This window comes from Sander vitreus, chromosome 9 (assembly GCF_031162955.1).
Source record: "Sander vitreus isolate 19-12246 chromosome 9, sanVit1, whole genome shotgun sequence".
NCBI lineage: Eukaryota > Metazoa > Chordata > Actinopteri > Perciformes > Percidae > Sander > Sander vitreus.
Window position 1 is genome coordinate 32,620,685 of NC_135863.1, and position 16,150 is coordinate 32,636,834.

The 16,150-nt window shown below is 39.7% G+C and overlaps 1 protein-coding gene across 3 annotated transcripts in view; it reads left to right on the forward strand.

Annotated features, from left to right (window-relative positions):
- Positions 1-16,150, forward strand: part of shroom2a (shroom family member 2a) — a 38,718-nt gene that overhangs the window by 8,728 nt on the left and 13,840 nt on the right. The window contains exons 3-4 of one of the 3 annotated variants that reach the window (XM_078259795.1): positions 4,956-5,104; positions 15,973-16,095. In XM_078259795.1, the coding sequence (XP_078115921.1) occupies positions 4,956-5,104; positions 15,973-16,095 (272 nt within the window). Of the gene's footprint in view, positions 1-4,955; positions 5,105-6,721; positions 6,742-13,002; positions 13,194-15,972; positions 16,096-16,150 lie in introns of those variants that run through there. The other 2 variants (XM_078259797.1, XM_078259796.1) reach the window with 2 other exon arrangements.

Sequence of the window (16,150 nt, forward strand, 5' to 3'; positions counted from 1 at the left end):
TATCCCATTTCTCAGTCTAACATGGTTATTACTTGCTACAACCAAATGTAGTGCAATCAGTTTGCAAAAGGCAGAGATGCTTTAAACGTCAGTCTAACTTACAGCAACTGATACAACTTAAAAGTACCACACAAAAAAAACAAGCTATGCAAAGGTCAAATACTGCATGCATGAGTTTGTTTACGTGGTTGCTGATGTCTTGTCAAACAGCAATGAACATTGTCATGATGTGTGTAGGCAGTGCATCCAAGAGGTCTGAGTTCAGTGCCCTGTCAGCTCGCTGCACAGGACATCTGTCAGCAGAAAAGACACATTCCTTACCCTCATCACCACCACATCCTTCCCTGAATGTCCCACAGAGAGACATGTGGCTATTTTTGAGTATACCCAGGCATTCAGGATGACTGGAGTTTGACCGATTAGGGCCTAGAGGAAGAATAGTAAACAAAGGACATGGTATGGCTCATGCTGATTGGGCTGCCATAGTGAAAAATGTTTGAAAAAGCGCTATCAACCTCCTGCCTTGATGTTGTGTAGACACTGCCTTTATTTGCCCTTGTTTTTTCCTTTATGCTGCTACTTGACACCGTTAGTTGTTTTTATATGCATTCTTAAATGATTTTCTTATTGTGGAGCCATGTTTCCTGTTAGGTTGTTTTGAATAAAAGTCAGACTACTGTGCAGCCCCAGTGTGTCACGCAGATGTCCTGGCAAGTTGTTGATCTTAAAGACATCCTTTGTTTGTATGTACAAAAAATGGTAGAAAACAATGACGGTAGTACTGTACAGTCCTCTGTTTTTGGACTGACCAATTGTTAACTTGTTAGGCCCAGATAAATGTGATTTTAAAGAAAAGTTTTGCCTTGGTTACACTAATAAGTTTATTTAACATTCTCTCCTTTGTTTTCCTTAACCACTGTTGACATTCTCTGATTCTTTGGAGCTACATTTCACCATGCCTGTCTGCGTAGTCTGTAATCAAACTTCCATTGGCATTCAAGAAAAAAAATGCAAAAGATTTTGCACAGCAGCATGGTCTGGTCGCAAACACTGTACTGTATAATTGAATGTATTCTGGAGTTTGCAAAATTAGTCCATCTTTTTTAAAACCGTTTTAACTCCCAATGCTTTAAGGATGAGTCTGATTTTCTATATTTTTAATTGGCAACAAATTGCTAAACTCTGATATCTTTTTTTCCTATGTGCCATAGTGCTACATTATTGTCCAAAAACTATTAAAACATTTCAACAGGGTGCCCTGGTAGCTCCCCCGATAAGTGTGCGCCCCACATACTTAGGCTCTGTCCTTACCATAGTGGCCCGGGTTTGAGTCCGACCTGCGGCCCTTTGCTGCATGTCGTCCCCCCTCTCTCTCCCCCCTTACTTGTCTTCAGCTGTTCTATCAAATGAAGGCCAAACGTTGCTGTAATACAGTTCGCAACATGGCCTCCATTAAGGCTGCACAATATATCGTTTTTTATCGTCACCGCGATATCAACTGCCGCAATAAACACAACCCAAAAAGATTGCGATATTTCACGGAAAACACTCTAACACTTTTGTGTTAGTTGAAAAAAAAAAAATCAGTAAAAACTGCACTTAAAAATGTAACTGTCATTCTTTTTTTGTTGTTGTATTTTAGCAGAATACTAAAGGCAGCAGAACGGAGTACACTTTAATATCTTTAATATACCCTTGTGAAAGACAACCATTTTGCCTAAATGTAATGTCCATTTGGTGCTTGTGTACCTGAGGTAAATTTATTCAAATTAGTGTTATGAAGTGAGAATGATTTTCCGGTTTAGTAAAACTGGACTGTTTTGTGTTCATTTTAAACATGTTAACCAACTGTAAACACATCAGTCAGTGATTGACTTTCTCAACAAAAATACACTACCATATCAGAACCAGCATAGGACTCTAGCCAGTCATAAAATCTCTCAGTCCACCCTGCCTTAACCCTGCCTTAAAATTGGTATTGTAGAAAAATGAAAAGGGGCTTTTGATTTGAGCTATCTTGGCTCTGGTTTTCTGTGCTGAGGATAAAGGCCATATAAGACGTAATGGTCTGTAAATGTACACATACCTTTGTAGTTGAGTCATACAGCCCCCTCTCACAGGTTGAGTGGAGAACTGATAGTCAGCTGCAGTGCTTGACTTTTGTGTGTTAACGTGCCAACTGCCAAGCAAGTTCTCACTGCTTTTCTTTCCACACTGAGCCGTGCTGTCTTTCTCCTCTCATATCGGACTTACTGCATCAGTGTGAGGACAGCACTGACCTTAACGCTGACACTTCAGAGACCTTCGCTGTAGCTGTGGTTTTGTCAGTTTAATATGTTATATGCAGTGGGTCTGATGGGATGTATTAACACTAGCAGTTGCTGACTTCAGTGTGCTGTGCTCAGTTCACTGTACTTCCCCTTTGAGAGATGTGTTATTCCAGGTGTCTGCCCTCAAACAAACACAATGCAGTTTGTTTTTACAGCATGCCACTAGCTTGGACAGCAGCTTTTTGAAGTATTTTTTATAGCCTTTGATTCATGTCTTTAGAAACTAGCCAACCTGCTGTTAACTCTGGTAAACAGTGCGTTTCTTCTTTCACCGTTACCATATAAGATATATATTAGGAATGTCAACAAGAAACTTAAACATCTTCAGTTTTATAGTTATACTGCCCTTGGTTTTAAGTGTGTGTGTGTGTGTGTGTGTGTGTGTGTGTGTGTGTGTGTGTGTCCAAAAAATGTGCTAAAGTTTCTGATGGCATGTGGTAGGCTCCATGATTTCAATAAACTCAATTTGGTCTTTCATAAATGGTTTCCTGCTCTGAAGATGCTTTGTAATAAACACTGAAAAAATGTGTCTAAATATTGCAGGTTCTTTTTCTTGTCTCCTCTATTCACAATCAGGGTCTTTTTGTCTCTGAAGCACAGTACACAAGTTACAACATAAGGTCATGTTAGCAGAATCTGCACCACAATAGGCTTTAAAACCCACGGTAAATATCAGGGGTTTGCTTATCACAGGTTTCAAAGTACTGAGAGGCAGTAAGTAGCACCAAGGTTAGGTTGTATGAGGTTACTTAAACTCTTTCACAACACTGTGTTTGGAACCTTTTGGCTATAAGAAGTCTTTTGGCACCCACTTATAAGCTGGATATTCTCTATGCGCCTGTGGCCACTCTGATTAATACAAATATTTAGCACTGTGTGCATTAAAGGCACAATCCTCGATTGGTGGGCAACACCCATTATGGCCCTACTGTCACATTCCAAAGGCAGAGGTCCATAAAGAGAGTTTGATCAAAGAGGTTAGAATAAGATGTGACGCTAACAGCCACAATTGTGGACTGAATGCTGCCGTGAATAATATCAAAGTACTGTTAAAAGCATAAAGTATCAGTTACCTTCTGTCATGAAGATCCACAAGCAGTGTTCTTCTTCTGCTCAAATGATCTGGGTAAGAATCCAGAGCTAGCTTTTAGGTTTCGCAGCGATCAGGTAATTATTGATGAAAAGATGAAATTGAAGACAGACTTAACTTGTCAAACTGGCTTGGCAAAAATGCTAACATGCTATCTAATACTACACGAGTTTTCTTTATAACCTGTCCTTTTACAAACTATAGGCATTAGCGTAGACCTCTGATTGCCTCTAAAAGACCCTTTCCATGACAAATTTCCATCAAAAACTGTACAACTAATTGAACTCATCACAGTTTTTCCTCAAATGACACCAACGTTGCTCCACCGCATCTTCAGACTTTCATCCACAAAAGATCCTGCCAGATTTCTGCAAAAAAAAAATAAAAAATTGCGCCCGCGGTGCATCTAAATGTTTTACTGTAAACAGTACTGTAAACAACTATTGCAAAAATCTTGATTGAATCTTGATCCAATGATCTCATGGTAGAAGTAGTGTGGTACATTTCAGAATTTTATCTCAACCTGAATGTTTGACAATACTTTGAATTGTGTCCTTGTGTAAGCTATTGCAGTCAATGGGAACAGAAGCCGTGGGCAGTGATCGTTTCAAGCATGAATGAATGAATCGTAACTGCAGGTGTCAATTGTAATTTTTCTGTTTTAAAACTTCTTTTGACTCATTTTCTTTCTCTCTAACTATATATTTGTAATTAAAAAATGAATCAGAATAAGGTTTGCTGCCAAGTATGTTTTCACATGTAAGGAATTTGCCTCGGTGTTTGGTGCATAATTAACATTTCAAGAGGAAATAAAAGTATTATTATTATTATCCATATATGTTTACCATACCATGTTCGTTGTTTAATAGCAGTTTTAAATTAAATTAATCCCCTCTTGCAAGTAGGAATGGCTTATTTGACGTATCTCCGTTATTAATGCAAGCCCTTCGTTCAGTCCAAAATGGTGGCGACTCAGCTCTGCGCTGCGTGCAAATGTTGTATTGACAACCCAATGGTGTGTTGTTATTATTATTATTATTATTATTATTATTATTATTATAACCTATGACCTTCTTGGTTTGGTGTCATCTAGCTTCCTCTGAATTCCCACACCTATCCCACAGATTGGACAAGTCATCTTCCTCTTTTTTTAAGTCAAACAGAAAGGCAGAGCAGTGTTTTTGGACTTTGCACAAATTAACTGGACTGCACTGAAAGCTAACAGCTGTGAAAAAAAATTAGCAAACATTGGCTACGGCTATTAAGTCAGCTAGCATTTTCTTTAGCATGTTTTATCCTAAGTCTGCTCTTCTGTAAGTTTGACTCAGAGACCCAATATATTATTGTTATGGAAACCGATTGGCTGGAGGAAGCTTTGACAAAAAACACAACAAGGATTTATGCTATGGCTAAAGATTGCCAAAATGTCCTGTATCATGCTAACCAGCTAGCTTGCCGACAGAAGTTGGCTTCCTTAAATATATTGGTATCTTTATAAAATAGTGTGTTTTCCATCTGCTGTGTTTATGTTCCAGGTTGAGGAGGGCAGCAAGGCAGCAGCTGTGAGTCTCCAGGTGGGAGACGAGCTTGTCAACATCAACGAGATTCCCCTGAGTGGCTACAGGCAGGAGGCAATCTGCCTAGTCAAAGGCTCCCACAAGACCCTCAGTCTGGTGGTGAAAAGGTAGGTAACCAATCCCCGGTCCCCTCCCGTGCCCTTTCCTTCTACATCTGCTGCTGTCACAAGTGCACCAACCCCTCCAGCCTAACCGGTCACTATGGTAACATTTCCAACAAACCAAGGTGACAGAGGAGTGGAGACAGAGGATCCTGGCCCTTGCAGCTGTTTTTCTGCGTAGTGTGTCTGTAGACTTAGCCTGCACTTGCTGGTGTTTCTAAGCTGTCACATGAGTTTTCTGCAGCTAGATGGTCCTGTTTTGCCAGGTTGTACTTGGTTGCAGTCAATAGGAGGCCGTGGCTTGTGACACAATTTTTCATGCTCAAGTTGAAGGAAGGAAATGAGGCTGTAGGTAACATCATTTTCTCTATTAGATCACACGCAGGCAGGTGTGGGAAGGACAAACAAGGGGAATGATGCAAATGACAATATTTGGCACTGAGATTGTTTTTATCAGTCAGTTGATCTCACGCCCTCTGGGATAAGGCATTTCTAGTTTGCATTTTTTCTTCTTCTTTGCAGCACACAACACCACACATCTCACTCTTTCTCATTGACCAAAGAACAGACTGCAGCGGAACAGTAAGCCCACAATAAATTACATTTACTTCTTTTGTCATAGGCCAGTCCCTGTGACTTATTGACTCCAATGTATTGTTGAGTATTCATATCTTGTTTAACTGATGAATCATTTGTCAACTGAGTCCTGGAGGCCTTCTTACAAATGACCTTGTTGCGTGTGTGTGTGTGTGTGTGTGAGAAACACTGGTCCCATTGTCTTTCTGTGCCATCCGCATTTCCTTCTGTACTGTATCCTATAATAACGTAATCCCTGAACAAATCCTACCGTACAAGGAAGTCCATTTACCATTTATCTCTGGACGTGGCTGTGAGTCTCACTCATTGTGTTTTATTCTCAATAGACATGTCTATAGTAGGATCTGGAAACAAGAAGGCTGTGTAACTGTTTATAACAATTTGTGCCTATTTGATTACTCATATTTATTGAGGGACAACTTAAAGGCCCTGAAAACACATCTTTTCAATCGGCTTCTATCTATGAGCAATGGAGTCTACATTAACACACAGTTTTCTGCCAAAGTTAGAACCGTTTTGGTTGCTACACATGAAAGATTTCTGTATTTCTGTTAATGTCATTGTTCTCACTGTTTGAAGTGGGAGGAGCTTAGTTGGAAAACCGTGACGTCACACACTTCCATGCACCATTCAGGATTTAGCAAGAATTTGAATCACAATCTGATTACTGTTGTGGGTATGTTTGCTCGTGTTGCCGCAGTCATTGTCCATAAAATCAACCCACACAGTCATACAGATAATAATATTTAAGGATGTTTTAGAAGGGGATTAGAACTTGGAAAATGTATTTTTTAATTTCATTGGGTCTTTAAAACACTTTGTTGCAGCAGTTTGAATTATTAACAGTAAAAGTATCTGTTGCCTCCTGTAGATTACATTTTTAGCTTCATGCCAACTAATCTAATATGGCTACTTGCATGCCAACAGAAAGCCATTTGCAACAACAAGTGTGTGTGTGTGGAAAAACCACTAGTCTGTAAATAAATTGGACATACACTTAGCTGCCAGTTTATTAGGTACACCTATTTAACTAATGCAGCAATGCGGTAAGTCCTACCTTCATTAAGGTTATATTGTTCAGTTTTTGTTATGTGGTTATTTTCGAGGATGTAGTTTGTGGTGCTGTTAAATAATGTATTATACTGACAGCTGTTAATAATATATATAATCTGCTGATAATATTTTGTTCACTAAATTTGTATTGATGAGAGTTGGGTAAATGACTCCCTGTCTAATGCAATACAGTTCTTCAACAGCATCACAAACTGCTGTACATGCCAAGAGAGAAATTAGACTGTAAATCAACTCAAAATGGACCTAGAAGCAGTCCCAATATTACTAAATATTTCAAAAGTGTCTTGTATCATGGCTAATCACTTGCTAGTGTCACAGTTTTCACATGATTCATGGCAGCAACATGTATTTTTTCTTTTAAAATGGGGAGAATAGGAAGTAAATACTGTGAAGATTCAACTACAGAAGAGCAGGAGGCATAGCGAAAGGATCTGGGAATTGTCATTTTGGTATGTTTGTAATTGTAAATAGAGAGACATCTCCTTACAAGGACAAGTCTTATTGTACATATTGCTAAGTTGATATATCTCAACGCTTTAACAGTTGCACAGTGTAGCATTTCACATCACTATCTTTACCGGAATGGAACCCTAATGTTTGAAGCTTTATCTGTGCCTGTGCATTTAAGTGTCAGCATGTAACGCCGTTCTTTTGATCTCACGGATAGTTGAATGAGAATCAGGAAGCTGTCAGAACCTGCTCCTCTACAGGCGTGGTCTCTTTATAGACAGCACAAGGGAGGAGCTTGATTTAGCAAGTCATGTATTTTGGATGCAGTGACTAATGTGAGACTGTTGGTATAGTGTCATTTAGAAGAGAGGCAGGGGAGAGGCTCGTCACACGTCACATAGAGTATAGATAGGTGTGGGTTTTTTGTAGGAAGCATCTCGTCATCTTTTGTATCGCACATGCCTCGACAGAACTACTGTGCAATCCGGGCCTCAACTTCAGTATGTCAAATGAGGGAATCTTTCAAATGTATATATTTTTCACTTTTATTAATGTGATTGAAAACATCTGCACATCAAAAACAAAACTAGGGTGTGAGCTGCAGTTAAATTGTACATTTTATGCTAAATTTGTTTAAAACTTGCCAACACTAACTGCTACATACAGTAAAATCCACAGCAACACATTACATTTGCATGCATTCCAGCTTGCTATTGTTATGCTTTGCTAACTGTTAAATCCAAAAGTTGTAATTTGGCTAAATGCGGAACATTTTAACTTGAATTCTGGTTACTGTATATGGACAGTCCTTTACTGAGACCAAAGAAAACGATAACACCAGTGCAACTGGAATTCGCAGAAAGAAATGATTTGAAACCCCAATAGCTCTCCCATGTTGCCTTGGGAGCTTGGATATTGCAGTGGTGATCACCATAGCTAAACTCTTTTTTACATGAGGTGTTCACATTATTTTGTTTACCTCTCTAGTTTAGAACAGATAGGATTTAAATTTGCATCAGGACCCCCCCGCAGTGGTTGGCCTTCTTTTCCCTTCCCCTGAGGCATTTGCAGAAAATGCAACTAACTGCAAAGTGAATCATTAAACTTTACAACGTGAAGCTTGAAGTTTGTTGTGGCTTTTGGTTTCCCCCTTCTGGCATTGTTACAGTAGTACCACAGTCACTAACATGCTTCATTATTCTGCATTGGATGAGACGTTGTCTAGTGTAGCAGAAGGCTTCTCCTTCCTCTCTCTTTTACTTGTTGCAGCATCAAAAAATATTACATCTATGTGGCTATTTTAGATGTGTTCGCCCTGTACAGAGGTTTGGTGCACAATCCAATTATACCTGGGAGAGCTTATTGGCCCAACTTACAGTGTAAGTATTCAGTAGGGGTTGCAGTGCAGAGACTTACATTTACTTGTCGTTGTTTTTTTTTAAATAAGCCTATGTAGTACGTTTGGAATGCTGTGCACTGAATTCTTGTCATAAGCAGATTTCTTAAAATTGTTTGGGTCTCAGCCGAGAAAATCCTAGTTTAGAGATTTACCTGTAGCCCTGTCTTAACTGCACCCCTCGGTTTCTTTTTGGTTTGCTCCATTCCCAAGGTGAGTTGACAAGGAGTAACTGAAATAGATATAGATAGAAGGTTTCAATCCAATAAAAAAATTTAACCGTACTGTCTAATCAAAGAAAAAGTACACTTGCTTTGAACTGTGATGGGTTTTTCGAGTGACATGAATACATTTTAGTTCATAATAAACATTTCATAAGGTATGTATGTGAAACTAGGAGGAGAAATCATTGTCGGACAGAAGTGTTTTTTAGGAATGTTTGATTTTTTTTTTATTTTCATTATGGGGATTACACATTTATACTTTGCCTATTGGGTAACATGAGAAATATTTTGTCATACCATACTAGCGATTATGAATGTTAATAGGGAAGTTCACCTGCAGGGAACTACAATCAAAGCATGTCATGGCAGAAATTACATAAACATTTAATCATTTCTCTCACACTTCTCTACACTTTTGACTGCTTTGTGCATGTTTGCTCGTGCTATTATATTATATATGACACTTTATGGATTGTTTGTGGTTGGTCCACAGTAAGAGGTACTACATTTAATCCCCAGTCTGGCTCTGTTTTCACCTGCTTTTAACATCTGTTATGAATGATCCAATCACAAGTGGACAGCTCTAGTACGTGTGTTTACATCCTGAGTGATTGTGTGTGTGTGTGTGGTCACTCACAGGCTAAATCATACATTATAAGAGAAACGTGCGATGACTAATGAAAAAGCGTTGCCTACAGGCGTCATGTTCGGACATTGTGTGTCTGTGTGTGCCAAAGGACGTAACTTTTTTTACTGCCCGACAGCGGTATGTGTGTATGTAATATGTTGAGGTTTTTGTTTGTACTTATAGATATGCATCTATAGATGCGTATAGGAGTCTCACATTTCACATTTCCTGATTTTGTTGCTTCATAATAAAAGCTTTTAAATGACAAAACAACGGGCTTGCCTGCTTCTAAAAAGCAACAGCAGAGATTGCGAGGTAAGAACAGGAATGTCTGTAGTAATATCCTACAAATTTGTGAATTTAGGTACATTTTATGAAACAAAAAAAAAGGTTATTGTCTAGCGGCATTCCCTGGGACCTCCGTCCTGCCGACACGGCCGCCTTTTCAAGGCTACCACGGGGCACAGAGCACCAAAGAGGAGAGCAGATGGGCAGATCTGTGCAGAGCACCAGAACAAAAACACAGACACATCGCCGACAGTATAACAATAACCTCAAAACCAAGGTTCGCTCTCAATGGTGTCTGTGACTTGAGAAATGCGTTCAAAATACTAATGTTTTTAAAAACGCACAGCTACCAATAGCTGGAATAAGCCTGTGAATGAGTACGTAGTCCACTTACAGTTGAAAAGCGGTCCTTCAATGTAGCCCAGGACACATTTGCGTACAAACTGCTAAAAGAATGTGCTCATATACGGTCCAGACAACCAGGCCTGAGTGATCGGATCTCATTGCATCCTCAATGCGTCCTGGGTATTATTTACACCTGTACAGATGGCCACCTGTGATCGGATCACTCAGGACAGATTTTCAAACCAAAAAACGGGACCACTTGTTTGTTGTTGTTGCTTGCCTTGTGCTTCGGGGTCTTTCACACTTCAGCTGTGATACTGTTACAAGAGTAGAAGAGAGGCCCCACTGCTTGCTTTAAGTAATTGACAGGTTGTTGGTGAATTTATACCAGCACTCTGAGTTACTGATTTACCCCAAAACAACCTGAATTGTAATATTGGACGGTGTTTAAGTCGCAGGACATGCAGGACTTTGTTATAGTGATGTTGTTAAGACCCTCACCCTCAGACAAAATGTTTCCAGGTGTTTCTGACTGTGGGTCAGTGCAGACAGCCGGCGACTTGACAGCTGGTATGCCACTCAGCCCAGGAATGTGCTGGTCATTACATGCTACTCATGGTTCACCTCCCTCACCCGAAACATGACTGGTTTGATTGTAGGGTTTGCTGAAGAGGGCCTTTGTCAGACCCACAGGGACCAGATGGAATCCACCGGCTCACCTGCTAAGTGCAGGTTGGGTGCATTATAACCTTGACATCTTTCTGCCCTATACAGTACAGTACATGATGCTGCTCTTCATTTTCCCAGATGTCATACAATAGTGAATGCATCTATCTGTCCAAGCCACGCATTGTAGGGCATTACATTGTCTGTTTTTTAATGAGAAGAATCTTACACCATTGGTCAAATTAGTTATTGTTAACAATCCATGTGATGCAGAAGGCAATTGCTAAACTTAGAAAATAATGCATTTGCTGTACCTCACAATGAGAACCTTGTTTGGACTTTATGCTTGATTGCTTCCCTCACAATAGATCACTGTGAATTGTATTGCTTTCCTATCGGCTTTAGGTCACAACCATTCTTTGCTAATCTTCTTGCCTGTCACCAGAACTCTTGTTGGTGTGCCAGAGCAAATTAATAAGAAAAAAACCTTGTCCTGGTCATTATGTACAACTATAATCTGTACAGCTGTAAATATCTGCTATACCATCTGTACAGTTACATTGGCAAAATAATTGGCATATTAGTTTGAATTACTTTGAATTATGAATTGCAAAGATTTAGATAGAAAGGTGTTGCAGGCAAGTTTCCTTGACATTTTATGCCGGTGTTGCATAAAAGTCATGACCCTGCAAATTTGAAAATTAAATTGCTTGTTGGTCAATTTAAAATAATATATATAATATAATAAAATACTTTATTGTCTACTTTTTGCATCCAAAAAGGCAGAAATTTGTCTTTGGTTTGCATGTGCCAAATCTGCTGTTTAAAAGGGTACATTAAAAGCATCACATAAAATCCAAACACATAAAATCACAATACACTAGAAGCTACATTTAAAAGGAGCGCCAGGCACTCCATGGTGAGACCTGAATCAAGGTTAAACAAATGGATATAAAGTGCTGGGTGCTGAGTTAGCAAGCTGGCTTCAAAAAGTGTCTGTCCAGACTGATCAAGATATTTTATGACATTCAAAGGGCACAGCAATTAGCACTCTTGTATAGTTTATTATTTCCTATACACAGTCAGATCCTAACTAATAGGTATGTTGTATAGGTTATGTGATAGCAATTAAGTCCAGAAGGGGACAGTCTCCAAAAGCCTTTTTTATTATGGAAGTCGGCGGAGAATTCGAACATGAGAATCCAAGAGAATCTATGAAGCACTTGTCTACAAGAGGGGGCACGGCCACTTTATTAGTTGTCAAAATGGTCTCGCCATTATGACTGTAGTTTAAGGTAAGCCGGCTGGCTAACTGGCACATTTACACAAATGCTGATTAATGTGCCTTGTCCTGTTAATGTAATAAATTGAATCCATAAATAAATTAATCAATCTTTGGAACCTCCAGTATAGGCATAACAAGAGGGCATAAGACCCCACTTTTAAAATATAAAAATACAAAATGGAAATGAAGTGACACACTGCTAATTTAGCAGGAATTGTGTCTTTGAGTATAATACTATTATTTTAAATTAATTTAAACTAAACATAGCCCACTATGTCATAATAATTTTAATCCGAGACAATAGAGTAAAATGCTATTGTGGCTAATCTTAGCCCAATGGGCATGAGGTTTAATTATTAGATATTCATTTATGTAGCGTTCATACATTCATTTAACTACAGCTAACGAGCCCAATTAAACACAACCTGAAATAATGAGCACAACATGTGCTTAAATCAATAGTTTTGAATACTAAGTTGTATGTGCCATGTGTCGCTTACATCCCTGCTTGTGCAGTTGCAATGCTCATTTCCCAAGGCTTTCAGGAAACAGGGTGCCCCAGAACCCTGGCCCACCCCAGAGAGCAACCTGTTACCATAGCAATGGTAGAAATGCATGTCTGCCGCACAAGAGGGGAGATGGGAAGACAAGAGTCCGGCATTTCATCCCATCATTAGCATATTAGCCCCTAAGAGCCAATGAGGCGAGGCAAGGTACGGGAATACTCCGAGAGGACTGGCTGTGACAATACCCCTCCTCCTTCTCTTTACTCTCTTCCACCCCCTCCCCGGGGTAAAACCCACGTAATCCTGGAGGAAATCTTCCCTCCGTTCAAACTACTTCAGCCCAGATAACTTAGTTTTAGTCATGGCCATACTGCGTTGCATATTCTGTTTTTGAGTTGTGGTTGATGTGTGTTCAGAGGAAGTGGAGTTGTGCCATGATGCTCAGACCTCAGCGGCCTGCATGTCTCTTTATTTTAGCTCGTCTTTGAAGTGTCTGTGGAATGCAGTGCCTGACCAGCACACGGGTACAACTGGCCTCACTTCCAAATTGAGCTCCAGGCTAATATTATTGTATGGTCTTTTGGATAACACTCTTCTTCTTTGTGTCCATTTTGAATTCCTTCATCCAGATGTTTGGTGAGTCAAACTGAACATTATTTTATGTTTTAATCACTTTTTTGTATTTTAAACTTTTGACTTCTGTGTTTGAAGGCCATCATACCTGCTGCTTTTTGTCTTGTGATAGTTCAGTGAATAACCAGGGGACATATTGTGGCCTTCTTTGCCTGCTTTTATGACCCTAATACTCTTATTGTATTGTGGTGATTGTTTTTGTCTTATCATTAATTTTGAGGTCATTCATCATTTAGGTTAAGCCATGATCAGCAAGACTTAGGATTTAGGATTTAGGATAGGACTTAGGAAACAAAAATCATCTGTGAATACCCTCCTAAAGTATTATTAATACATTAGCTGTTACTTTTTTTAACAAGTCTGTTTGGTTTTGTATGCATATGTGTGTTGTTTATTTTTAAATGTGGACTGGTTGGTACTGGATACATGCGAAGGGAAATGGGGATCTAAACTGATCACTTAGAAAATACCCTCTCCCCCTGCCCCCATTCCAGCCAACTGATTCACTTTCCTAGCATATCTGTGCTGGCCCAGCTGTAGCCCTGACGATAGGCCTAATAAAACCAGGGTCATTTGCATACCAATAGCAGGCGCCATGTGTGGCTAGCTCCTAGTGCCCTAGAAACACGGACTGTGAGGAGACGAGGAAGACTGGGCTCCATGTTGGCTTTTCTTTGTCCTCTAAATAGGCCTTAACTTTAATCCACAATTAATTTTGTGAAATTGTCCCACTTTATTGAGCTTAACCAAATCTCTGTCTAAAAATTCTCAATCTATAAAAGTAGTGCAGGGTGCAGATATAATAGCTTAAGTTATACATTTCACCCAGTAGTTTGTTTCAGGTCTCCATCTGAAAGAAGCTGCTGATCGGACCTCTGGTCATCCAATCATTAAAGACCTTTAGACAAGGTGACTGTGGGGGCTGGACCCCCTGACCTCATGGCTTTGTAGGCCAAGTCTTGAGTCCAATGAGGGCAAAGCTTTGTCTAAAATTGTTGACCAGTGCAACACCAATTTTCCACAGTTCCCTCATAGTAAAACTAGCTACCGAGGTCTAACATAATGATAATAGACTGAGGCTAAACAATGAACAAGTATTTACAGGTGTTTTAAAACGTATTCCACTTAAGTTATGTTTCTTTGATAGGTGTCAGAAACTGATGCGTAAAATCTTACCAAAAGTCAAAGAGAACATGCCATGCATTATAAACTGCATTCAAAACACAAACCTTGAATCAGTTTAACCCATTTTATACAAGTAGAAAATATATACTTTCCCTATAACCCTCCCAGTTTAACAATCGTATAAACTCAACTACATTAATATCACTGTAGGTGTACTAAATGACTACCAAAGTCTTATGTGCCTGTGAAGTGATATGCGGGCTGTCTGGGAGGCAGACGACAGCTTGAATCGAGGGGTGATGTGGCTGATCTGATTGAGATTCCCTCTTCTGTTAAGCTCCCTGCCCCATGCTGGGCCTGTGTTCCCCCTGGGACCATATGGCAAAGTCTGAGCACAACCAGCTCACCTCAGCTACGAACTGTTTAGATAATGAGCCTAATGGGAGATGAGTAAAACTGTTGCTGTTCCACTCTGGCAATGGTCTTCTGTGTTGTAGGTCCATCATAAAGGGTTGTTCTCACCCTTTCTCAACTTCCATGACACTTAAAACTGTGAAATCAGGACCATGCATTAGTTTGACCAGGAGAGGGGGCTATAACGCCATGTTTCAGTAGACATGTACACTTCTGTAGACTACATGTTACCGTCCTGTGAATTAGAACACTCCAATTCAGTTGGATCAGAGGGGATTTAGATAACCTTTGTCCTAGTAAGCTTTTTTAGACACTAACCTTCCCAACACACTAAGTTTTCTTCGGTGCTATAGTGTGCACAAACTTTCAACAATCAGAACAAGCGGTCTATGTAGCAGATGGTCTTTGTCCTGTCTTCTACTGTGAGTCCAGTCAATTGTCAATGAGCTCTTAGTGTGTGTGTGTTCCTCCCCCCTGCTGCCCAGGAATATGAAAATGGTGGATATTGTAGCTCAGAAAATGCCCTCTGAGAATGACGTGCATGTGGCAAGAAGTTTTCTTACGAAGATTTTGCGAAGTTCCATGAGGTACGGTTCTGTGGCTTCATCGTAATCAGTAGTACCTATTCCCTTTCTTTCCACTCCATGTGCCCATAATCATATTAGTCATTTGTCTAGTAATAATATCATCTTCATTCCTCTCATAGAAACTCTCCCTCTCCTGTGGTTTATTACCTGCTCTCATTGGCATGCATCTCTTTGGATTGTCTTGTGGTTCATGTCATTAGATGAAAGATTTTCATCCCATTTATACAGCATGCTATACACAGTCTGTCCGTGATTTATGCACACATTTTTGTCTATAGTGATTTGAAGGAAAATAAATTGTATTTGATTTGTTGTTTTTGTTGTTGTCATTGCTGATATGTTCTGTGCACATTTTCCTGACATGCAATTCAGAAAGAATCGCTTTAAAGGGTACGTTTCATATGCTTAACTGACAACTGTGCAAAGTTTATGATCAGTGATCACACAGAGACGTACATTAAAAACCCTCTAAAATAGTTTGTAGTAATTTGTAAATGGACTGAATCAAAAATGCAGCAAAAAGCACTGCCTCAATACAGATGCAGTACTAGCTACAGCAGTAACTTTCAGTTGCACAGATTCATATGTGGATACTGTTTTCCATAAGGGGCAGGTCTCTGATCCAGTCTGTTTTTTTTTTTTTGCCCTCTCTGCAGGCGGAATGAACCCATAAGCAGGCCTCACTCCTGGCACTCCACCAAGTTCAACGACAACCAATCAGAGACTGCCAAAACACAGTCTCCACCCACGCAAGTCTGGCACACCAGATATGATGCAAGGTAACTCTGGGATCTTGAAGTTTGCCTCATGAGTAGATATCAAGCACTTTAGATA